The sequence below is a fragment of the Acinonyx jubatus genome, chromosome B2, assembly GCF_027475565.1.
Source record: "Acinonyx jubatus isolate Ajub_Pintada_27869175 chromosome B2, VMU_Ajub_asm_v1.0, whole genome shotgun sequence".
In the NCBI taxonomy this organism is placed as follows: domain Eukaryota; kingdom Metazoa; phylum Chordata; class Mammalia; order Carnivora; family Felidae; genus Acinonyx; species Acinonyx jubatus.
The window spans coordinates 145,353,058-145,379,568 of record NC_069385.1 but is presented as its reverse complement, the minus strand read 5'-3'; the positions used below and the strand labels follow the sequence as shown (position 1 = coordinate 145,379,568).

At 44.9% G+C, this 26,511-nt stretch overlaps 1 protein-coding gene across 7 annotated transcripts in view; it reads right to left on the bottom strand.

Moving 5' to 3' along the window:
* The window catches only part of CARMIL1 (capping protein regulator and myosin 1 linker 1), a 308,332-nt gene that overhangs the window by 87,539 nt on the left and 194,282 nt on the right, over window positions 1–26,511 (bottom strand). For all 7 annotated transcript variants that reach the window (XM_053223218.1, XM_053223219.1, XM_053223222.1 and 4 more), the window contains 7 exons: window positions 20,943–21,024; window positions 20,103–20,202; window positions 19,951–20,005; window positions 15,201–15,373; window positions 13,576–13,644; window positions 10,256–10,349; window positions 4,179–4,277 (listed from right to left, as the gene is read on the bottom strand). In XM_053223218.1, coding sequence (XP_053079193.1) covers window positions 4,179–4,277; window positions 10,256–10,349; window positions 13,576–13,644; window positions 15,201–15,373; window positions 19,951–20,005; window positions 20,103–20,202; window positions 20,943–21,024 — 672 coding nt within the window. The remainder of the gene's footprint in view (window positions 1–4,178; window positions 4,278–10,255; window positions 10,350–13,575; window positions 13,645–15,200; window positions 15,374–19,950; window positions 20,006–20,102; window positions 20,203–20,942; window positions 21,025–26,511) is intronic.

Sequence of the window (26,511 nt, the reverse complement as noted above, 5' to 3'; positions counted from 1 at the left end):
AAAGAACAGCTGGGCAGACACGTGGGCACAGCGACCACTGGGTCGGTTCGTCAAAGGAGACAGCCAAGATGACCCCAAGGGTGGTATCCTCAGTGAATGGTGATGCCACTAAGATAAATGATAAAATCAAGAGTTCCAAGGGACAAGTTTCATCTCAGTGACCCTGTATCTCAGAGATGCCACTCAAGTGGATGAAAAGATACGACTTTCTGGAAAGAAACAGGGAGAGACCCAGGAGTCCTCCACAGATGAGAGCATTAAAACGGTAAGAGCGGATGAAAGAGCTAAAGGAAATGAGCACTAAGTACAAAACGTAGAAAAAGGACTGCATTTGGAAGATGAAAGGGTAAAGAGTCTTGTAGAAAGGAGACAGATAAGAACCAAGAGAGGCAGAAAGATACGCAAAACAGCACACTGTCAATGAACCGGGCGGCGAGTCTTAGGAAAGGTAAAGCAGCCAACAGTGACGATGATCACTGTGACAATAAGAATAAGGGCAGCAAAATACGTGAACGGTTCACTGCTGGGGAGCCAAGTACTTCGCAAGCTTAATCTCAGTGAATACTCTCACCACCTTCAGAATGGTCTCCCATTTCACAGATGAAGAAAGCAAGGCTTAAACAGGTTTAAGTACCTAACATCAGTTCACACCCACAGGGAAAGCAGACGCTGTCCTTAAATCTGGGTGGTCTACACTATCCTGCCTCCTCTCGTCAACGGATGAAGAGGGAGAAAAAGCTCGGGGACTCGGTGACCGAGACCCCTGAGAGGGTCATTTCAGTACACAGATGGGGACACATGTGGAAAGGTTACAAAGGGACATAGCAGGAAAGGAGTCCAGAAAGGAAGTATAAAAACCATACATAAGAGGCCGGAAGAGACTGTTTTGAGTAAGTGGCTGTAGGCGATAGAACTACCCTCCCCCCTTTTTTCCAACGGTCAGAAAACTTTAAGAGTGAGAAGAGCGGAGTTTTGGCAATCTACCGGTAATTCTGGGCCTGTTTTTATAAATAAAGTTTTATTGGAAGAGCCACCGCATTCACGGTCGTCCTGCTCCCCCACAGCAGAGTTGAGTAGATGCAGGGAGACCTTCCAGGCTGCAAGGCCGAAAATATTAACTATTTGATTTCTTTTTTTTACAGAAAAGGTCTGCTGAGTCCTGATGAAGAGAGTTTATGAGGAGGAAAAGAAGAGATTGCAAGCGGAGGTGGGGTGAGGTGTCGTAGGGGTCTTTCCTAAACAAAGAAAGACCGGAGCAGTTATGAGATGCCATGGTTTCATGACAACATTTTAATCCCTTCCGTGTCACCCGGGAATGACGACTGGCCACGCGGCCGGCAGGGACATTCATCACAGAGGGTCTATTCTTTCTGTATTCAGACCTCTGGAAACTTGGAGAAGACGTTTCAACAGGAAGGAGGTAAATCTCTCCTCAAGTGACCGAAACGATGATCAGGTCTCAAAATGTGCTAATCATAATGTCCTAAGAAATCCCCAGAAAGAAAAGGTGGCAATATACCTACAACATAATGACTCAAATAATTCAGACCGATGCCACGCACACAGAATCAAACATCTGCATGACGCCTCCCGTGTACAATTTCCTCTAGGTTGAGAAGACGAAACTTACTTTTCAGAATCAGCATTAAAGGCTGCTGCAGTCATTTATTTGGAAGGGCAAAATCCCCTGTGAATGACGGGGAGGTCGGAAGGATATTGTAGTAAGGAAAGCCTGCGTTAAGACAGCTCATAAAGGAACCCAAGGCAAGGTTCAACATAAGATTTTAGTGCTCTCGTCGCTTTTAACGTTCACCACTAAAACCAGGAACGGTAAACCATAAAGTACTAAGCTAATATTAGTCCCTTGCAGGAAAAAAAAATTCGATTTTTAAGGCATGGGTAAAGGCAAATTATTGTTTCCTTTCTCAAAACTCCACCAATATTCATAATCACTATTTTTCTTTTTTTTCAACACGCATCGCTTTACTTTTTCTTATACCAAGAATGTAGGTTTACTGTAAAGGTTTCAAAGAACACTGTGTTGTAAGAGAATAAAACTCACCTAATCACACTCCCTGAGAACACATGAACATTCTGAGAACACATGAATATTCTGGTGAACACGCTTTCATAGACCTCTAAGCAGACCTAAGCAACCTTCCCTATAATTCTACCTACTTGGAATATTATACACGATGCTTTTATTATGGACACTTTGCTTTCATTCTCTTTTAAGAGAAAGCAACAGCAAAAAATGAAAATGACAGCTGCTGTCTCTCTCTAAAAATAAATAAACATTAAAAAAAAAAAAAAAAGACGGGCGCCTGGGTGACTCTGTTGGTTAACCATCCAACTCTTGGTTTCGGCTCAGGTCATGATCTCAGTTTCATGAGTTCAAGCCCCGTGCCGGGCTCTGCATTGACGTCACGGAGCCTGCTTGGGATTCTGTGCCTCTGTCTCTCTCTCTGCCCCTCCCCCCACTTGCACTGTCTCTGTCTCTCTCAAAATAAATAAACTTAAAAAATTTTTTTTAAATGACATTTGCACAAGGTAAGAAAATAGTGCAAACCATTAAAAATGGTCTCAAACAACCAACTTTGCCTGTCAGTCAGCCCCTCTCACCCGCCCAGACACTTTTGGAAACGTGCTGCTTCTTAAACTCTTCTGGTGGCTTCCATTTTTAATTTAAAAAGGAGACTTACATTGGTATTTTCCTAATTATTTTATTTAAACTCCAATAGAGTTAACTCTATTTGTATTTTTGATTTAAGAAGGACAGATGGGGCAGCTGGGTGGCTCGGTCGGGTAAGCGTCCGACTTCAGTTCAGGTCATGATCTCACAGTCTGTGGGTTTGAGACCCACGTCGGGCTCTGTGCTGACAGCTCAGAGCCTGGAGCCTGCTTCGGATTCTGTGTCTCCCCCTCTCTCTGCCCCTCCCCAACTCATCCTCTCCCAAAAACAAACATCAAAAGCAATTAAAACAACAAAAGGAATGATAGAAAAGAGGCTGATTCCATGAAGTAAAAACTAAAATTTCAGCCTACCTACATTCCAACCCAACTTTCTCTCTCTCCAATTCCCAATTTTAGTTAGTATCAGTACTCTTACATTAAGATTTACAACATTCACATTTCTTTTTTTAAAAAAAAAAATTTAATGTCTATTTATTTTTGAGAGAGAGACACACAGAGTGCAAGCCCCGACGCTGGGCTCGAACCCAGAAACCACAAGATCATGACTACAGCTGACGTCGGACGCTCAACCAACCGAGCCACCCAGGCGCCCCCAGCATTCACATTTCTTAACGTAGGCTTTCCCTTCTTGTCTGGGTTGATGTTAAAATTTTGAACCTGCTAAAATGCACTTACAGAATTATGGAATCATGGAATACAAAGAGAAAGAAATGTAATCCTGTCTTTTAACCCTGCAGCTCCAAGTGGATTGTCCAAAGTGGCAATTTTTCAAAGCTTTCCCTCAGCTTTTGTGACTTTTAGGGATTTCATTTCTGCTGCAGTTTCTTCCTTATACCTCATCCTGTGCACTCTTATTTTTATTGTTATGCTGGAGAATTTCCTCAACGAACTTTTTTTGTTTGTTTGTTTGCATAGGGAATACTGGGGGTAAAATTTCTGAGTCCATGTCCAAATACATTTTAATCCTGTCCTCAAAGCTGTTCGACAGAACGGCTAGGTGTAGAGTTCATGGTCCAAAATACATCCCCCTCTGAACTTTGATGACATCACCTCGTTTGCTTCTAGTAATTGGGATGGACACTAAGAAATGGTTCTAGTTCCCTTGTAAGACAGCCTTTTGAGTCTCTCTGGCACCTGTTTGGGTTTTTTTATGCATTTATTTTGAGAGAGAGAGACAGACAGACAGAGCAGGCGAGTGGGGAAGGGGCAGAGAGAGAGGGAGAGACAGAATCCCAAGAGGAAATCCAAAATACACTTACTGACAAAAGGCACAAAATCATCAGCGATTAAAAGTGCATTTCTAGCATTGGAATCAGCCTACATTTTCCTCCCTCTGTATCTTCCCCTACACTCCACTTCAGTTTCTTGTCATTTTCCGAAACCAGCTCTCACCGTCCCACTGGGGATGACTCCAGCGACAGAAATCCGGTGCCCCCCGTTGGATGTCTGTCACGGGCGAGTAGGAGAGACCGGTGTCCTCTTACCTGCTGCGTGGTGCTGGTGACAATGCCCTGCTGCAGGCGGTAGGCCTGCTCTTCAAGGTATTTCCTGGTCTCGTGATTCCGGAGCAGATAGTTTTCTATCTGAAAATCAAGCACACGCACCTCTCAAGAACACGTGTGGACTCAGCAGACAGAGAAGTTACAAGCGAAACAGCCCAGGTGCTGACCTTGAAACCAAAGCACGGATTCCCAATGCCGCCTGTGCCTTGACCCCAGACACAACACGGGACACGGGAAACTGGCTGTGCATTCTCGGTGTCGGAGTTCAAAATGTAACTTGCAGCGAATGGGAGTGTTTTCACGTGACTCGGTAGCCGACAGAGACCGGCAAGGGTTTCGGCGCTCACACGGTTGGAGGCCCTATCCGGTGACTCCCTGCTTTCTCGCACACAATCACGGTCTCTCCCTCACGAGTCTTTAACCACTCAACAGTTCCAAAGCTACAGAAATAACACCACGGTGTGTGGATGGTACCCACCGAACCTCTCAGCCTTTATGTGGCAGAACCCGCCAGCACTGAGAAAACTATTTTCAAGGAAGAAAAGGAGACAATAGGCACAAGTTTGAAGGACACAGGCTGGCACAACTCAAAGACATACACCGGTTTCAGCAGTCCATGGGGTTTTCATATGATCTCAAAAAAGGGACTGACTTTAGCACAAGTTGAGAAAATAAGAAAACGAATTTCCACAGAAGAGAAGAACCCCTGAAGCCGCTTGACCAGCTGTGTTTTTATACACAATCGCCTGTTAAAAATTCAAACATACAAACGATGACTAGACTGAAATGAAGCGTTTAAGAACAACACGCAAAGTTGAACAAGAACTACAGGGACTGAGGGACACCTCTGAAGATGTCTGTAAAGAATGATGGGAGATGGGTAATCGCACCATCTGGTTTTTTTTTGCAGTTGTTGTTTTCGTGTGTTTTTAATAACAACACTTAGCCATGTGGCTTTTAATTTGTCACTGTAGTTCCCTGGTTAAGAACTTGTAACAACTGTGAGGCTCTCAGTATTATTACACTTTCATTTGAATTTTCCGTATGCTTAAGTGACTACTACTTAATACCAATTAGGGACAATTAAAATACAGACTATAATTACCATCACCCCTGGAAACCATAAAGCAGAACAAAATGTACCTTTCTACTAAACATAAATGAAGGAATTATAAAAACGAAAAGATCCCTGAAATGAAACATCATTAAAGTGACACATTAAGACCATGACATTTTATTACATTAATTTTCTCCTGCTGCTTCCCAAAGAGTCATCTCTTTCCAAGGTGACATGATCATCGATGGCAAATGTTTCTGCTAAAAAACAAGATTCTTGGCTGAAGTATGACAGGCACACACGTTGCCACCCAGCTTTGGACGCTTTTGCTTTGTTATTTGTTCTTTTTATGTGGCCTCGTGAAGCGCTGGCCGGGGGCCGGTTGTGGGAACAGCTTGTTTATTTAGGAGGCTCAGCTCACGCACCAGCCGTGCACCCAAGGCTGTCCCATGTGTCTCCAGGGCCTTCCCTAGGGCCACCAATGGTGCTGCACAGACTAAGCTTGAAGGGAATTTTGTTTTAGAAAAAAATAATATTCAAAGCTCATGTCCAAAAGCCAGTACAAGGAGAAGGAAGAGTAACACTGTTTCAGTCACTTTAATATCAGCCACACACACATCGCCACTGAGAGTATTTGCCATCTTGGATTAGCAGGGCAAACCTTCCTTCCCTGCGATGTTCTAGACCGAGGACAGAGAACCCGCCTCCCAGAGGCTGAGGACAGAGGGCCTGACTGAGGTCAAGTGGGGGGGGGGGCGGGGGAGGGGGAGGGTCCAAAGTGTCATTATCGTGTTTGCCAGTCCCCCTGGGCAGCAGTGACCCGGAAGACCGTCTACAGCCTACTGATGCCTCATCTCACTGCTGAAAACAGCTGAAAATAGCAGCGACACAAAAGGCAAAAAGACCTGTATTCGATGTAGCAATCTTACAGTAAAACAAAAAACAAAAAACAAAAAACCCAACCCAACTTCGAAAGACTGAGTTCCAGGATCACAATACTGTTCTTTACCAGAGTAAAATTAAAGAGCATATTTCTTCTAGGGGACAGACTTCTGTTAAAATGAAAACTTGAATATTTAAGAGTATAGTAAGCATTATAGGGGAAAAAATGATGAATACCGATTTGTCTTTTAAGAAAACACACATTGTTTATTTTTTTAGTGTTTATTTTTGAGAGAGAGAGAGAGAGAACATGCGCGCACGAGCGGGGGAGGGGCAGGAGGGGGAGACAGAGGAACTGAAGGGGACTCTGCGCTGACAGCAGCGAGCCCGATGTGAGGCTCGAATTCATGAACTGTGAGATCATTACCCAAACCACAGCCGGATGCTCATCCGTCTGAGCCACCGAGGCGCCCCAAAGTCCACTTTCTTCTTGTTTACATGATGTCTGACCCAAGTCTGATATAACGTTTATCCTTATTTCTCAATACGTAAGGTGTTTTTCTACTCTATCTGGCTTCTTTCAAGATTGTCTCTTTGTCTCTGGTTTTTTTTGCAGTTTAAACGTGACATGCCCATAAGTAGATTTTTTGGGTATTTATCCTCCTTGGTGTTCTCTGAGATTCCTTGATCTGTGCTTTGGTGCCGATCACCGATGTTGGAAAATTCTCGGCCATTATTACTTCCATGATTTCTTCTGTTCCCTTGTTGTCTTCTTCCTCTGGCAGTCCCCTTCTACGGATGTAACTGTCCCATAGTTCGGGAATATTCTGTTCTGGTGTTTCCCCCCATTCCTTTTTTCTCTCTGCTTTTCAGTTTGGCCAAGTTTCTACATATCTTCAGGCTCCATGATTCTTTCCTTAGCTGTGTCCTGTCCACTAATGAGCTCGTAGAAGGCATTTTTCATTTCTGTTACAGTGTTTTTGATCTCTAGTTATTTCCTTTTCGTTTTTTTCTTACAGTCTCTATCTCTCTGCCTACTCTTTCCATTACAGCTGTCAACATGCTAGTCAGTTATTTTCAATGATCTGATAATTCCAAAATCTGTGTATATTGACACTGGTTCTGATGTTTGCTCTGCCTCTTCATCATACTGTGTTTCTTCTTGCCTTTTACCACATCTTGTGATTTTCTTTTTGGCAAAAACTGGATATGATGTATGTGGTAATAGGCACTGAGGCAATCAGACTTTTAATGTGCTATTTGATGTTCATCTGGCTATAGCGAAGCTGGGCTGTGCTCAATGTCTGCTGTAGCTGTATGTGCAAGAGACTTTTAATTTCCTCCCATGTCCTTGTTTTTATCTCCCTAGTTGTCTGGGGATTTCCCTAGAGACCTCTTCTTAAACAGAGTGCCTCACAGCTTTGCTCAGTTGTAATCCACTCTGTCACTATACCTGATGTGGTGGTAAGGTGTTAGGGAGGGGAATCATTCTGTAATCCTACGATTAAATTTAGGGTTTCTTTTAGTGGTCCGAGTCCCTGGGCTGGGACCTGCCAAAATGTTTCTTGGTCATGTTTTTTTCTTCCCTTATGTGAAACGGGAAGGCTAGAGGGGCTGGGCGTACCTAACTGTCTTCCACTAGGGAAGGTAAGCGTAAGCCTTTGTGACAGACAACGGCACCCTCCAGGGGGGATTTCAAAATGGTTAACCTGCCCCCTTCTCCCTGCCAGAAACAGGAGGGGATTTCTCTCCTGTGATAACCTGGTGGGGCTCCTAGCGGTGAAGCCCGTGAGAGGTTCAGGGCCTAAGACTGGGCCCCTAGGAGTTGTGAACCTCTCAACCGGTCTACACTGGGCCTCCAGCAATCCCTCAGCTGCTGTTTAAGCATTCCTCTGAGTTCCTGGCTCTGTTACCTTCGGCCCCTGGTGAGCTGCCCTCAGCTGGGAGTCACAGACATCGTCTGTTTTCCCATCCATCCGGCTTCCGGGGCGACCGTTCACTTTGCAGCCTCGATTCTGTAAGGGATCGAACGAGTGCCCGATCTCCTGTCTGCTCAGCTTTTCTTCTTGTTGTGAAGGCGCAAGTGAAGAGTGCCAAGCTCCCGGCCTGCCGGGTCTCAGGCCAGAAACCTGGTGTCTCCAGGACGGGCCTTTTGTTACAAGCTGCCGACATCTTCTGGGAAAATATAAAGACAGCTACCATTTTGAAGTTGCCCTGTGGTTTATAAAGTACTTTTTCACATACGCTACCTGGCTCGGTCCCCGTGGGCACCACAGGCAAATTATTTGGTCATCCTGCCTTTCGGTTTTCTTACGTGCAAAATGGGGCTATAGCAAACCCATCTCATGGACTTATTTTATACTTTACCGGTGTTAATTTATGGAGAGCATTTATAACAGTGTCAGACACGCAGCATGAACTGTATGTTAAATGTCAGCTAAACATAGTTCCTGTCTAGCTGTATGTTTTATACAGATGAAGAAACCAAAGTTCAGAAACATTAAGTAACTTAAGGAAGTCACAAAACTGAAAAGAATTTGATTGAGTCAGAGCTTCTGAACACGAATCTTGGGTGATTTCTGTGGCCGCATCACAGCTTTCCCTGCCCCCACCCCCTACCTTATTCTCTTTTATTCAACAGAGTCTAAGGAGCAACCAACACGCATGCCAGGCACTGCGCTAGCTGCTGAAAAATCTAAAAAGATGAAAAATACATAAGCTCTGCCTTCAACGAGTTCATGGTCACCGGGAAGGGAAAAAAAAACCACGGAGGCCGGTAACTTACATGACGGCACAAGGCCAGGGACAGAGACAAGCACGGGAAATTCTGAGGAACCCCCCACACGGAGGAGGAAGAGGCTCAGAGAAGTGCTCCCGATGAGCGGACACCGGCCTTCAATCTCGACAGACAGGCACAGCAGTGGGGAAGCATGCGGATCATTGAGATCAGAGCAGTGATTCTGAGATTTGCAGCCACCGGGAGAGCTTGTAAAAATGCAGGCTGGTGAGTCCCACCCTCGTTTCTGAGACCCACGAGTCTGTACCTTTAACAAGTTCCCTGAAGCAGAGCAAAGCGAAGAGGCAGGGCTGGTAAGAAACGAAGGTGGCAGAGGACAGGAGGCAGATCCCGGGCAGAACTGTATGCCAATTCAAGGAGAGCAGGCTTTATTCTAAAAGCCACTGGGAAGGGCTGGGCTGGAGACGTTGGTCTGTTCCCATGTGTCGTGAGTAAGGTGGCTTTCCTTGACCGAAAGAGGAGGTAACGATCCTGCTGAGAAATGATGAGGCCTGAACACATGCATCCGTAACAGGAAGAGAGGGGAACAGAGCTAATCAAGAGACTGGTGCTACAGAATCTGTCAATATGATGATCGTGCGTGTTTACGGTAGACGCAGGAAAGAAAAGTCAAGCTTGGGAGGCTGGACGGTGCCACCCACCATGAGGACAAAGAGGGAGGAAAAAGATTTCAAAGAGTCCCATCTACCACCACAATACAGGCTTCTACAGATGGGACATCCTGGAGCATATCTAAACATCGAGAAAGGTGACCATAACCACAGAAAGAGAAGGATGGGGATACGGCACAGCGAGAGAGTGACCCGCAGGGCAAGTTCCCCACGCAGGCAGAGACGGCGGGGTCACGGGCACCAGGGACGGCTGGACTTGGAAGGCGGAGATGCCCATCATCCTCCGGGGTTGCCAGAAAGGAGCCGGGAATGTGTGTGGAATCAGAGACGTTTATAAACAAAGATGGTAAAAAGAGATCTCATTCGTATCCTACATTCTTAATAAGGAGGGAAGGTTCCAGCAGCGGAGGATAAAGGTTGCACTAGCTGACATTCAGTTCCACATGTTCTCTGAGGACGCAAAGTTCTCTGTGCATAAGCTCCAGCCTGCTGACGCGGTAGGAATGTCAGTCCACTTACATTTCATGACCAATTTTCGTCTTACGTCATTCCTCCCTCAGTCATGCATTACGCCGGTTACAGTCGCAAGAACACAAGCTAATGTAAAAAAAGCCTTGTGAAACACAAAATACCGTTCATATGTTCAGAATTATTACTACCAACTCCATTCAAATGCGAATTTATTACAATTAAGCCATCAAACCTCCAATACCTTTTGCAGAGCCTCTTCTGTTTTCTCAGGGTTTGTTTTTAGGGCTTGAGACGCATCATACATGGGAATTGGCATAAATCTCAACGTGTAGTTCCTAGAAAAAGGAGAAAGTCACGTTTATTTAGAAATAACGTCCTGCCGCCTTAATTCGGCACTCCTTTTTAAAACCCAGAGACAGTTGCCAGAGTGTCTTAGAAAATTCTAAGCTCACAGACTATCTCAGGGCCCCTGATTACAGGTCAGGCTTCTGTGCGCAGTCCCACGGGCAACCTCGTCGGCTGGCACCGTTTTATAAAACGCATGACTGCCAGGCATCTGGTTCTGTTGGTTTCAAAACCTGATTTTCAGCCTGGCACTGCAAAGACGGACCGAGAGGAAGGCCAGGAAATAAGTCTGCCAGCAATGTGCCACGTGGGTTTTCATCACCAACGGCTCTGAACGTACCCGGATCACCGCAGTGACAACGTGTGACGGCCAGACCCAAACCGACGGAGGAAGAATTCAAAACGAAACCAAAGCATCTGTTTGCAAAGCAAGGACATTAGCAGGCACAAAAATAGTCTGACTGGGCTCTGGGCCCCTTTAAACGAGAGCAGCAGCTGTCCTTAGAAAAGCTGCTTCGCAGGACCTCCCGCCCGGCTCCACCCCCCTCCCCGACCTCTGCAGGCCCCGGGGGTCTGGTTCACACTCGGCCACGGCCACCGGGCTCTCGACTCCAAATGAAACCGCTGGTGGAAAATTGTGTCCACATATTATCCCCCCGCTGCTGACCAGCCGGAGAGGGACAGGAGTGCAAGACGGAGTCATCACCGTGTGAGCAAACAACACTGACCTCTGAGTCTGCACCCTGACCCTTGGGCCTGGCCCCCCTACAAGCTGCGCTGTGGCCGGTACCCACTCCCAGACCACAAGCTGGCCCTGGAGAGGCCTCCTCTCTCCCACCCCAAAGCCGCCTACCCACTTCCGTTACAGGACACTCAGGAAGAACGACCTTTGGGGTCACGTGGTGACAAGTGGGGTGTTCTCCCGGAGCACTGGGACTGCACAGTCACAACTGCCTTGTCGCACGTCTCGAAACACAATGTGATTCTCGCGGATGTTCAGATGACTGACTAACATACTAACATGAGGTAGTAATCATGAAGAATAGAGAAAATAAGCAACGATCTTACTAACAGCAGTCATCTATATGGCTGTTATCTGATCGAAAAGATGTGCTTCAGTCCAACTTAGGATGGCTTAACGTAAAAGAACCAGCAAAGAAAAAGGCTGTTACTGGGGTGCCTGGGTGGCCCCCAGGTCGGATAAGCGTCCGACTCTTGATTTCGGCTCCGGTCATGATCTCACGCTTTGCTGGGATCAAGCCCCATGTTGGACTTGATCTCACACTTCGTGAGATCAAGCCCCATGTTGGGCTCTGTGCTGGCAGTGTAGAGCCTGCTTGGGATTCTCTCTCTCTCTCTCTCTCTCTCTCTCTCTCTCTCTCTCTGCCTCCCCTGGTCTCTGTCTCTCTCAAAATAAATAAATAAACTAAAAAAAAAAGAAATTATTAAAAAAAAAACAGGCTGTTATTTCTATTACTTCAATTTTTACCTTAACTTTGTTTTAACAAGACTGTTTTTTGTTTAAGAGGAGCTAGCCAAATGAAACGAAGAGACAATGCATCTTTTTTGCAGCCTTGAAGATTTTCCTTTCCCTCATCCAGCCGCGATTATGCTCTAGAGCCCGGGTACTTTATTTAGACCAAATGTGATATTGAGGCACTCGCATCCTGGACCACAGCGGACGTACGGGACTGTGATCCAGGGAGACCTTGCATCATCTGGAGATGCTGAGTGCTGGGCGTGCGTGCTTCTGGCCTCTCACAAACACCAGCGTGGGCTGGCAGTCTACTGCGGGCCGCAACCATGCTGTTAGCACCCAAATGCGGCTATTTGTAAATACACGTTTCCATGTGAAGGTTTTGCGGTGCAACAGGAGTAATTGTAGGTGGTTCTGCAGTCCCGGAGGGCTCCCGGGAGCCGTGGGACAAGCTGTCTCGTCCGGATTTAGGGACGCTGTGGGGGCGGCAATTCTGACCTCCGGGCGAAATCGGATCTAGACCCTGGGATCTAGAACTGGAAGGCACGCAGGGCTAACTGACTCTGCCTTTCCCACTTTCCACAGAAGAATCAATCAGAAAGGTGCAATGCTCTGCTCAGGACTGGCTCGTTGATGACAGAGCCACCGACTGACTGGATGGCTCTTCACCCCAGGCCCAGGGTTTTATCCATGACACCATGCTGGCCATGAGAGCCCCACCTAGGAGGCCTCCTGCACGAAGGGAAATCAGGGGGAAAAAACACGAATAACGTGGACCCCCGCCTCTTCCCCAGGGGACTGGCTTCTATGGTACTAGCTCCTTATTTCCACACCCGCGTTTTGTCACCTCTCATTTTTAATGCTGTAAATCTGCTTTGATCATGTCTGCTTTCAGAATATAATATGAGGGCTGAAGAGCTGGGGAAGAACCAGATTTCTAGAATTTCTTCCAGCCATCTTTGTATTATTGCCCCATTTCATTTACCGGTAAAGCAAACTTGACAATTAATAATAATTGCAGACTTTAGTTACTACAGTAATAAAGCCTTTTACAGTAATGAGACAAATGAGCCTGCCGTTCCTCAATTTCATTTAAAAAAAAATTTTTTTTATTAAATTTTTTTAACGTTTATTTCTTTTCAAATAAAACAGAGACAGAGAAACAGAGCGAAAGTGGAGGAGGGGTAGAAAGAGGGGAGACACAGAATCCGAAGCAGGCTCCAGGCTCTGAGCTGTCCGCACAGAGCCCGACGTGGGGCTCGAACTCATGAACCACGAGATAATGACCTGAGCCGGACGCTCAACCAACTGAGACATCCAGGCGCCCCACCCCAATTTCATTTTTATTTTCTGGACCTTAGCTTTTTTTCTCTTCACTGGATTCAGAGTTGTCATAATGGGCAAAAAAAAAAAAAAAAAAGCAAACCCCGATGGAAATAGAACATGAAACCACAAAAGAACACAAGCTGACTGTCCTGTGGCCCCTCCACCGTGAAATTGTTTAATCCTCACGATGGTGCGTCTCTGGCCTCATTAAATACATGAAGAAATGTGCACCGGAAGAAAGTCCACATTTTCCCAGCTCTCGTGGCTGGTTAGGAATTTGGCTAACTCAGACCTGGATCTTCCCATTCCCAGTCCAGTGTTACTTTTATCACACCACGGCAAAAGCAAACAAACAAACAAACACCACTGGTTCCTTTGTGTTTTTCCAGAAAGAAGGCCTGATTAACACTTACTTTTCCATGGCAACAGCTATATCCTGAAAGCCTTGTGCGGTGATGTTGTTCTTGTCCCATATCACGGTCCTGTTTGAAAACCAAATCCCAGAAATGACCGGACATTTAGGCACGGAGGAAATAATTCTGCAGTGAAGATGAATACTTAAAGACAACGCTATCTCGATATCTTAGCACAATAAGCAAGGAATAACATTCAACTTAGTTGTAAGCAGAGCACGGACGAGCATTTCTTCCAACATTACACATTACGTCCTTAACTCATTTGCTGCTCACGTAGCATGAGAAAAAACCATGCTTGAAAGCAACAGCATACTCGTTAACATACCATTAGGTTGCCTGACGCTTTGTAACCAGAAAACTCTACGGAACCTGATTTCTAGGACACTCTCCCCATATTCTGCAAGTAGTAATATTCTAGTATTCACATCTGGAGCTGCTTATAAAAGATGTTAAGGAGCCTCTCGTCCAAAACAAAGAATGTCAGGTACTGAGACTTTTTTCCGTTCTAAACGACTAGCAGGAATCCTGTCTTATGTTTTCATCATGACCCTGACGTCCCAAGCACCGGGCTCATGCTGCTGGTAAAGCCTCCGTTTCTACAAATAGGAGGTTGTTTACTTTTCAGACACAAAATCTATTTTGGAAGAGAAGTGCCATTTTACTTCCAGAACGTGAATACTTCCGAGGTATTTTGGTGTCTGTCAATTCCCCTGACACGTGAAACAGCGTTAGGTCATCTGATCCAAGAATCACACCTCTAACTGCTTCCCTTCCTGATCCCCAATGGCCTTGTTTACACACACCCTGACCTTCAGAGAAAGTGCTGCAGCATTTGGCTTCTGCCTTCAGTGCAGACAGAAGATTCAGGAGAGCAAGGGAAGCGTCCAGAAACATCAAGAAAGAGCCCCTGAAGCACGCTGCGAATGAACTCTTCCTTAACCAGACTGCCGGGTTAGGTAGCAGTTGGATCTCTCTGCAGGACGGATGGCACCGTGGTCCTTAATAAAGTGGTTACCACGCAGCCAGTCCTTAAGAAGAGCCACACTTGGGAAACACTCCAAGTGGAGGAAAACCACTAAACAGAATCGTTAGCACCCATCATGAACTTGCCTTTGAACCGACAAACCTCCTGCATCCCTTGGCTTTTAAGCCTCTATATGGGCAGCGGTGGGCAGGGGGAGGCAGCATGTTGGGCTCACAGCCAAGTACAGGGAAGCCCCTCATGCGGTTCCTTCGGTCTCTCTAGCTCCGCTCACTGGCACCGGCTGCAAAGCCCTCCCATACCGCTCCGCCGTGCACACACAGCAGTCTACCCCGACGTGAAAGAGAGCACAGTACCATTTCTCTTCAGGTCAGGTTTCAGGTCACGGTGGAAATCTTTGAGACGACAGTTTGTGGGACTCACCGTGTCTAAAGTGGGGACACTCCTCCTCCCTCTACACTAGGACAAAAAGACTTGACATCATTACTCCTCCTTCCCAGTTGGCCCGATGGGAAACTCAGCCCCCACTGGGACACAGTCAGCTCTCCAATGCTTGAGGGCCAGAATCTTCTCCAGGGCCTTCTAGGGCCCTCCAGAGGGCAAGCCTCCATACCCAGGGCCGGGTACCCAACCCGCGTACCTGAGCTTGGTGTTGATCTGCAGCGCCTTGGCCAGCATCTTTGCTCCCATGTCCCCCATTCCGTTCCCGCTGATGTCCACCTTGGTCAGGGAGGTGTTGCTTCCCAGGGCATTGATGATGATGGTGACCTCGGTCTTGAGTTTCGAGTCGGCCAGGGACAAGGACTGCAGAGGCTGCGAGGGAACAACAGGCGGGGCTCACGCGGTCTCATCGAGGCAGCCACCGCGCTCAGTGACCCCTTTCACGGAGAGCCCCCGGGGAAGGTGCCCAACACGCACACTCCAAGTGTCTCCCGTTGAAACTTCTGGCTACAAGACACTGACGGATGGGCCCCCGACGGTTCGAGATAAAATGGACCTTTGCAGTCAAACGTGGAGGGCTCGTGTTTCAGGGCTGGACAGTGGCCACTGCTCTCCTAAGGGAAGCGTGCGGAGATACACAGAGTGGCCAGCTCTTCTGAAGTGCGGGATGGGACGAAGCAAATAAAAATAGTACGAGAAGAGTTCTGAGCTTCTGTATGGCTACGTTATCCCTTTTTACCCATTTTATTTTTATGCAAGGTGAAATGACATCTTAAAATGCTAGCAGAGAACAATTGCAAAATAAAAACCAGCCAAGATTACTAATAGCTGACATTTACCGAACGTGCACTATCCTTAACTACTGTCCCAGGATCCTCCCAGCAACCCAGCACTTACGGGTTCGATATTCTGTACTGTTATCCCCATTTCCCAAATGAGACACAGAAAGGTTAAATGACCCAACCGAGGCTGCACCATTAGAAAGTAGCTGGACAAGGGCTGGGTGGCTCAATCAACTTCTGCTCAGGTCGTGATCTCGCGGTTCGTGAGTTCGAGCCCCGCGTCGGGCTCTGTGCCGATGGCTCGGAGCCCGCAGCCTGCTTCAGATTCTGTGTCTCCCCCTCTCTCTCCCCTCTCCCACTGGTGCTCTCTCAAAAATAAACAAACATTAAAAAAAAAAAAAAAAGAAAAGCTGAACAGAACCAGAAGTCTAGTTCCACACTTGTGCTCTGAGCTCCTACACAATGTTGCCCCTTGTGGCTTATCCTCAATCTTTTCGATGATCATCCTTAGCTTTATGAGTACCAGTCAGAAGACACAGAAGTTTTTTAAAACAGAGAAAAAGTCAAACATCTGTAAGTTTTTATCAGCATAAGCTGTATGGTGAATCCAAACTAGCCCACTCAATGCCCATTTAAGCTGAAGACTGAAAGCCACGTGGTCCAGAGACAGGCCAAACCAATGAAGAGGGCTCCCTGCCGAGTTCCCTTTTCTTGTTTACGGTACCTCCCTAGCCGCGTAGGCATCCGAATTTGCAAGCCCTGAATTCAGCCATGACTGAAATAATAAAGTGGTGGAAATTCCAGAGTTTGAACCAATGTGGCCCTGAGAGCCAGATCTCAGACTTCCCTGGGGGACGTGGATGTCTTCTGGGTTGCTTAAGGCAGTCTACCCAGGCCCAGCCCAGCCGTACTAAACAGTTCTAGGAGCTTACTCCATTAAGTCTGACATTACAGGAAGGTGGGATACCGGGAACAGCTTCCAGGGTCACCCACGTTCCACTGTGGCCCATGTGAGCGGCGTTCTCAAGATGTGCCCGGTGGTCCGTGTGACCCGCACACACAGCGTGGCCACTCAACCACTGGCCACTGACATGTTCACGGTGCATCTGTCTCAAGGCTGCAGGAAGCGGGGCGACGGTACCGATGGTTTCGAGACTCAGACATCCACAGAGTGGCATTATGCGTTTGACTCCAGTTTACCAAGTGACCGTAGTTATTGTCCTCATTGTCCAAATTTGACCACATTTTCTAAACTTACTAGAGCCATGGTAAAATCAAAAGGTAATGTAGTAATTTGACGTATTTTTTTTAACTTGAATCCAATTTTTTAAAGTTAATGGCATGGTAAGTGCTAAGGCAATTAAAACCTGAAAGCCTGCATGTGTTAGACTCAGGCAGGTTTCGCGAGGTTGTTTTGGTTTTCCTGAGATCTTACACTCAAAGAAATGGAAAAAACTGAACCAAAATGCTTCAGACTCGGGAAACTTAATATTTTAAGTGAAAACAAATGCAGTGTTCCTTTAATAAAAAGCTGTAATCGCATCTCTCATCATTTCAATGGTCTCTATGCAACTACCACAAAAATGATATATTGCAGCTTCTTCCTAATACTGGAAAGTTGCCAAGTCTTTGAGCTAGCAAGCACCAATTCCAGGACTATATTCAAACTTTAATACACCCCAGGTAGCACTTAAAAATAATGGGCAGAGTCATTAATACGAACAGAACAGCCTGAATTGCGTGCGTATTTATAAGGTCATCCCTTACCTGATCTATTGCACTTGCGTGTAACGTGACTATTTTCTTGTTTCTTTTCATAGCCGAACACGCTTAATCTGAGAATCTGTCTCCTCGCAGCCCGCACTCCCAGGGGAAGCCCGTTCGCTTCGGCCGGTTACGGCATGAGTTGGCGTGGAATACTTCAAAACAAGCTCCCCTGTCGTCGGGGCCCCTGAGCGTTACTATCCCGGGGCTCTGGGCTCAGTCGCCTGACACCCACTGTCTCTAGCCGAGGCGACACTGGAGCCCACGGGCGTCTAGGTTTTCCAGCCAAACGTAACACGCAACACAGGGTGAACAGGGTGTTCCCTGGGCTGTCGGAGAACAGGCTGTAGGAGCCCAAGGTCACAACGTAGGAAGCAAGAGATAACTGCACAATTATCTTAAAAACTAAAATAAAAAGCCCAGTTGCGTCAGGCATCGGAAGTTTTAGAGTCCTAAGACTCAGCTCCTAATCGTTCTGAACTGTGCACATTACCGATTCAGGAGAAAAAAACAGAAGGTGGTTGCCCTTTGAAAAAGCCACCCACGCTTCAATGACACCAACATAAGGAGCTTTCCACTGTATATTATTAGCGGCCCACTTCTCAGACTCGTAACCTGACGGGATCCACACCGACATGGCAAACTTTACCGCTGGCAAACATGTTCTGAGGGGTGTTTTAAATATCAAGATTGTTTTTAAGGGAGAGACTTCGGAAATAACAGAGATGAAAGAGCCTCATGTGATAAGCAAAAACACGAAATTTTAAGACATGTTTTTCAAAAAACAGAAATTTTCCTAAAACATGTGCTAAGAAACAAGTATTTGGGGTGAATATTAAATGTGATTCTGCAGAATTAGCTTCCTCAATCTTTTAAAACTGGGCCAATACTAGGAAATCAGAAACTAAAAGCAGGGTGGTAGAAAGTCAAAGGGAATCATGCGAAACTAACTGCATAAATTCTGATTTATGCCCCTAATTTTAATAGCCCTGTATAAAAGTGACACAATATGGAGTCTATTAGCAAACGAGGACAAAGAAAAGTGCTCAAAATCGTTAAATAATAATGAGTTTCATTTCCAGCCCTTAGGTTGGAAATCATATCCACACAATAAAGGGGCAGGACCACAGAATTTTCTCCCACCCTCCAGCTTAGAGCCAGGCAGAGAGGTAGAAAAGTTCCAGGCTTCATTTCTCCTGCCCCCTCAGCTTTTTCTCACAAAGTCAGCATCCAGTCGTAAAAGAATTTGCTACTACCCTGTATGCATTCAAAAGGGAAAATGACACTTTTTAAAAATGTGTCATATCTCACATGATTCACATAGGAAATCACTCTTACGACCTACAAAGTACCTATCACAAAACATGAATAATGTGAGTCTTCACTGTAGGAATACAAATCGATTTGGATTTTAGGAACCATGAAAAGCTGGCTGGTGGCCAAATAGGACTAAAATAAGACATGGACCAAATCTTAAAGAGCATCAGTAAAATATAAGGTACAAAACTTAAGACACACCGGTTTAAGTTAAAGGAATTCATAGTAGAGTGTTTTTTGCTTTGTCCATATAATATCTTTTTTTTTCTTTTTTCTAATACATTTTAAAAGGCAGCAAAATAGGATGCTATTTAAAATTAAACTTCTTGGGCACCTGGATGGCTCAGTCATTTAAGTGTCTGACTTTGGTTCAGGTCACGATCTCACAGTTCGTGGGTTTGAGCCCCGCATCGGGCTCTGTGCTGACAGCTTGCTCACAGCCTGGAGCCTGCTTCAGATTCTGTGTCTCCCTCTCTCTCTGCCCCTCCCCCACTCATGCTCTGTCTCTCTCTCTCAAAAATAAAATAAAACACTAGAAAATTAAAATTACATTTCTTTCCTCCGAAGCAAGTCTTGGCCAGGAACAGCCAAAGGGAATAAAAAGATAAGAAGGACCACTAGAGCTCTCGAAGCAATTTAAGACGGGCAACAACTTTCTTAGTCTCTTGTAACTCTACATAATTACTAGACGAAATTCAAATTAGCAGTATGATGTTTCCCAGCATGATATAAGGTCATAGAGTCCACTAGATTGAAGAAATTCATGCTCGCAGGTTAGTGCATTAACCAAAGTAAGGAAGGAGTAAGTCTTATTAAAAGATAGGCTTAGGAGTCAATTTATACTTCCTTTAATCTTTTAGTTACAATCTTCCTTTAATTAGTAATGAGGTCAAGTGAAGAGTAAGCGATTCTAAGTACATTCTCTAACTATACTAAAGCACATGTATTTATTTCATTAAAAAACAGAAACTGTGCATAGAGATAAAATCATCTAAAAGTACAGCAGCGTTAACCCCGTCGACATAATTAGGAAGCGTGGTAACAAACAAAAGATTTTCGGCAGAAGGTCTTTAAAATACTACTCACCGATTCTTCATCTTGAATCATCTGTACTAAGTTGTCCAACACAGGTGTCAGATTTCTAAAGAGTTTAAAGATATGGACAGTGGAATCAAATAAGCTTTCAGGAGGCTGATTGTTTTCATCATTGTCATATAAAAAAAAATCAAAGTTCTTACTTGGATTTCATATTATTAAAATTTTTGCCTAACGCCAGGTGCTGTATTGATCTGTTTTTACTGAGCCACACTATTAAGGTGGAGAGGTCAGATTCTAAACCTGGAAAGAATGAGAGTAAGCAGAGAATCAAAACACGTGTGTATAAATAAATTCTCAGCTGGAACACAATTGAGCAAAGGTGACTTTGGGTCACTTGGGTGACTTTCTCTACCGTCCCGAGAGCCTCGGGATTCTAGTTTTTTATTTTCAAAGGAACGTTCCGCTCCCTTTTCGTGTCCTATTATTTCACAGGGATCAACTCGCTCTCTGCTAAGACTTACCTAAATCTCTTACACAGTCAGTGGCTAAGTCAAGGCAGCAAGGAATGGGAAAGCGGAAGTCTCCTCTCTGCCCATGATTTTCTAAAAGAAGACCCAACATGCTGTTCGCTGGGAGGTTAACTACCGCTGTCTATGCAAATTTAACAGGTTCAAACTCACACGCTACTATAATTGGCAGAAATGAAGCTAAATAAACAAGTTCCTGAGTAAATAAACAAGGACTCAATTTTATTATCACCGTGAATGCAAAAGGTTGGATCAAGATCATTATCAATGTTCTGACGACAATTTCTTTTTAATTGTTTTATTACATGCCTGGCATTCTTGGCCGTGGTATCAACTTACGAAGACTTTGGCACATATTTCTTCCATAGTAAATTTTGTTAGATTTAAAAGCCCTATTAATTAGTCAAGAAGTAAAATAACATGTTTGTCAAGGCGTTGTCTAGGTTGGGCTTTCTCTTTTCCCTTTACTAACTTCAAACAATATTTCCACGTCTTTTCTGGTTTCCAGCTTACCATTATCGGAGATGTCTAAGCTGGTGATATTGTGGATTTCGGCGATGCAGCCTTCTAGCACTTGTGCACCTGCGGACCTCAGCTGGAGAAACACAAACCAAACACAAGGTCAAGTAGTCACCAACTCGAGGCGTAACCCCCAAAATGAATGAATGAATGAATGAATGAATGAATGGAGATATGGTCTCAAACTTAGTGCCAAAGAAAAAGTAAAAGCTTCTCAACTCCAGAATAGCTATCATCAATGGGTAAAGAGCAAATCGCTGATCATTGCTAAGGTTTCCCACGACATAAATCTGGAAATCACTAGAAAAAGAAAGAGAAAGATGGAGACTGTACTCTCTGTCAACCCACAGGAATTTTCTTCATTTCTGACATTTGGAAACCTAACTGATCCTTCTTGTACCTGAGAAACAGTTACGGTTTTGTCTGATTGTTCCAGATTTCAGGGTATAACTCCACCAAGCAGCAGCAAAACCACCAAAGGAGACAATGAAGAACACCTCTTGTTGACTGTCAACTACTTCAGGAAGGACCCGTCCCCAGTCACCCAACACAAAGGGTATGAGGTCTACCGCAAAGTAAACAGCTGACAGGGATTCCAAAACGATTTGCATAAACTCTTTGAGCCATAGAAGAAAAACATGTTAGATTAATTTAAAATATTACTATGGTTGGCTTACAGCAAAACTAATTTCCTTTCCTATCATTACCTAATTTATTTTAAAGAGAAAGGCAACCTATAAAACTCAATTTGCATCTTTTCGACAAAACCAAAAGCCTGTTTCTAGAGGTCAGAGTATCTTTTGTGTTCCATTTAGCAACTATTTGAGTTCCTACTACCTTGTAAAGGATGCAGATTTCCCGAGCTGTGGCCCCTCTGCTCGGCAAACTTACTATTTAATAAGAGAAAGAAGCTATCCTTTACTGGGAACCTACTATATACCAAGGGAACAGGGTGGTTTCTCTCTTGATGTAAGAAAATTAAAATTTATCTAAACTTCTATACCATAATGCAAAAATGCTACTCGTTCAGGTTTTGAGGTAAGAATTGAAAGAATCCTTTCTTCACTACTTTAGATGCAGGAGTCTTACGGTACCCGGAAACAAACCCTGCCAATTTTCCCGGCTACTTGGGTGTCAAACAGAGCTTTGCATGGACTTCGGGGATCGCCTCTTCATTCACAAGTATTTCGGTCGAGGTGTTTAAATTCAGCCTTCCCTACCTTCTACAGTGACAGCAGATTACTCTGGGGGGCCTGACATGAACTGCAAAGGGGAGCGTCACAGACAGGCAGACCTCCCCAGGAGGCTGGTCTATACACTCCAGGGAAACCAAGACCAACCAAGTCCACAGCTGAGGGCCTTAGAACCCAGAGCGTAGAGCAACTGCCAAGGGTCAGCAGGCCCATTTCACTACCCCCGGCTGCATTCCTAGGTGCTCTCGAGCTTACCCAACTGCCCCGAGCCCATCTTTAGCACATCAGCTCTACGCTGACCCCAGCAGCCTGCTACGACTCAAAGTGTGGTCCCCGGACCGGTGGCAGTCTGCAAAGTTCTTGCTACCGGTCTTAGGCAAAGTGCGGGCAGAAACTGACAACAAATATTTTAGGAACCTTAGTAATAAGAACTTTAGGCCTGTTGCATCAACTGGTAAAACTTGAGGGCTTGTATTTTTTTGTCTTTTCACGTATCTCTTTTCGACATTAAATTTTTACGACATTGTTGCAAAAGTATCGGCTTCTGATTTTACGACATTGTTGCAAAAGAATCGGGTTCTGATTTTACGACATTGTTGCAAAAGTATCGGTTTCTGATAGCACGGAAACTTAAAAACAACCACCACCAGCAAGCTCTTCACCACGACGAGTTTTGAGAAGCACCGCTCCAGATCACAGCGTGTTCATGCTCGAAGAAGTGAATGTATATTCAGACTGCGTCAAAGTTAAAGCAAAAAAGTACTTCAGGCAAACACTTCAAAGAAACATAATTTGATTTTCAGAGCATGAAAAAAATTATGCTTTTTGAGAAGATAAACATAAGTGCCTAAGTCTGCACAGTTTTATTATTTGCTGTTAGTCACGTCTCTGTTGAGAAGTAAAATTTCTACAAGAAAATCTCTGCTGGTTATTATTATAAAGTATGGTAAAAATATTCCATTTACAGGTCTGGAAAATATAGGTGACACTTAAGTGCTCAATTCTGTTTACTTCTGGAACTTGACTGATAATATTTGCAGCATACACCCCTAAAACATTTTCCAATAGTTCAAAACAATCAAATATATCACCCGACCCTAATTTATTGATTGATGAAGTACTTACACAGTGGCCAAGCTAAGGAAAGCCCAAGGAGAAAAAAATAAAAACATGTTATCAGCAGTTAGCACAACAGAGAAGCTGAAGCCTCTATCAACACACAATGTAAAGAAGCAAAAGAGAAAAACACTTCCAACTAAATTCTCCCAAAACAAAGATCAAAAATTTAAGAGTATAACTGATCTTCAGTTACCAAAAACATTTGATCGAATTCATAGGTTATTAGACGCCTAAAACTCCCCCAAAGCGAAAGCTTTCCCAAAACAGTAAAAGCTTTTCCATTACTGTAAATGAAAATCCTTTTAAATGAATTTGCATAATCAGAGGCTGTGTCTGCATGTGTGCACGTAAAACTCATTTTGAAATTACCCTCATTCGGATCCCACACACTAGCATTATTTAAAAGAAAGCAAGATCAAAGAGGAGTAAATGGGACTGAATCACGGAATACTTTTGGAAATGTTAAAAATAAACTCAGGCTTCTTTCAAGAGAGAAGTGGCCTCTCACTCAAGGAAGGTGAACATTTCAGATATTACTCTAAGCAAACAGCTCTATCTGATACCCAAACAGCCATCGACGGGCATAAGAGAAGCGAGGACAACTGAAATCTGGAGAGGACTTTGAATAATTCATTGCCCTTCCTCAAGATCGCTTGCCATTTAAAAAGATGCAGCAAATATTACAGATTTAAATATAAACTAACCCCTCCCCGAAATTACCACTTTTTCTTCTACAGGGGGGTCTCAATGTGTCAATTAAAAAAATAATTTTTGGCCTGGGAAATCTTCTCACGTAAAACTGTGCGTAGCATAGGTTTTCTCCGAGGACAAAAAGTGGTTTGACAAGATCGGGTTCGAAATGTCCTCTCTGCTAAGCGGAGTTGGATGCCAAAAGGCAATTTAGAACCTAAAGAAGATACATCTGAATAGTCATTTCCAAGGTGCAAACAGTTGCGTGTTTCATATATGCTTCCTGCCCTGAGACACTTTCTGCTTTGCAGCCCACACCCCACCCAATAGGAAACAGATCCGTGCAGGGGGTGGGGGGGGGGGGTGCAGGGATTGCCACACACACAGCAAACCTGCCTGTCACCTCCAAGCTGGGTGAACCACTGTCAGCTTGGATGCCCTTGCCTCCAAAGTGTCTATTCCCTTGCGGCTGTATCCTCCTCATTACAAATGTTAGGATCTGGTGCATGTTTCTCGAACGCATCCTCAAGGCATCTTGCCAGGAATTGTGGGATAACGTGCAGGAAAGTTTCTCCTTGGAAGAGCTAGTTCTACGCCGAGCCCTACGACTAATTCGCAGCCATCGTAATCAGCCTTCGCGTCTCCTCTGATGTCTCGGACACTGGTCCCTCTCACTCGGAAGGAGATGAAGCTTGAAGGATTCAGGGCCAGCACTCACCCTTTCTTCTGAAGCAGGGCGATGAAGCAGTCGGATTTCTTAACACAGGCCAGAAAGACAGACCGGCTTTCAGGGAGACAGGTACGTGAGGAGAATACGTACGGAAGCCAGTTCACTGCTGCCGTGTAAAGCGGTTCTGAAGCACCTCTTTTGAAACCGACCTTGCGCGCAATGGAACACATTTCTTTGAACATCCACACGGATGCTGAATCCTCACCCGTGGAGAGTGAGTGAATGGGGGTCGGCCACAGGCCGTCCAGAGGCAAGTCGGGCCGTCGAGGGGGATACGGTTTTGTGTCAGAAATCAGGTATCACTAGAAATTGATGAGACTAACCCTTCTCGAAAGCTTTGAGATAGCTTTGAAGGCGACTCCAAAAAAGGTTTCAGGAAAGACAGAATATTTATAAAGCTTCTAAGTAAAACCTCTTAGAAAGGCAATACTGACCCACGCTGTAAATTCTGGCATGCAAAATAAGGCTTTCCTATAGTAATCCCCTTCCTCCCCAGATAATGGCTCACGGCCGGGCCAGGCACTGTGCCAAATACTGTCCCTGTCCCCCAAACTATTATAATCTCCATCCCACAGGTGAGAGACAAAGGCTGAATGAAAGAAGGCAAGACAAGCGGCTGAGCCAGATATCAAAGGGGACCTTTTTGAGTCCAAAGTACCCACCCTTTGTTTTGACCCTCTGTTGTCGTCCCTAACTACTTGGATTCCCTCTCTGATAGAAAAAGATTACTCCTTTTTGGTACTGATAAGACCAAATGGACTGATGACATAATTCGAGAGTAACGCCTTAAGAAACACAGATTTTTTTTTTCTGTAGGTTGAGAAGTTATCTGTAAATGAAAGGTTAATTTCAGTACTTATTAGCTTAGCCCCCACAGAGCAAAAGGTTACAGCCTCAACCTTTGGATTTTTGTCTCCAAATGACAACGTTTGTGTCGAAGGAAAGCAACTCTGTAATTTCTAAGTACCTGAGTGCTACTTTTATTTTTAACAGCAGTAAGTAGAAATCGCCTCTCTCATTCGAACCGATGACTGTGAAACACTTCCTTCAGGGAAATAAATACAGAAACACTGTAGGAACCACAAGGACAACCCACGGGGAAAGGAGAGCATGAACAGGGTAGGAACCCGCAGGGGTAAAATCAAAACTCACTTGCTTAAGCAGAAGTTATTCTTAGCTTCCTGTGTAGACACTTTTAAAAAACAACTCAAGTGTAGTCGACACACAGTGTTTTATACTCGTTTCAGGTATACAACATAATGGTTCGACAACTATGTGAAATGCTTACAATAGTAAGTGTGGTCGCCATCTGATACCATACAACATTATTACGATATCACGGACTATATTCCCTTTTCATCTGCAGAGCCACTTTAAAAAAATTTTTTTAACATTTATTTTTGAGAGAGAGAGAGAGAGAAAGAGACAGAGAATGCGTGGGGGGAGGGGCAGAGAGAGAGGGAGACGCAGATTCTGAGGCAGGCTCCAGGCTCCAAGCTGTCAGCACAGAGCCCCATGTGGGGCTCGAACTCACGAACCATGAGATCGTGGCGTGAGACGAAGTGGGACACTTAACCGACAGAGCCACCCAGGTGCCCTGTCTGTGTAGACACTTTTAATTCTGACTTCAAAGTTCCTCTCCTCTCTCCTCCCAGTAAACTCAGCCACCATCTTACATGATGGTCATTTATTTTTCTGTAACACCCATACAAACATCACTTAAAAATTCATCAGTGCAAAGTAGCTGTTTCACAATAAAATTATTTACTTGTAAATATACAACGACTTCAAGGTATTTGATATTTGTTCTTTGCTTCCCTGGCTTGGGAAG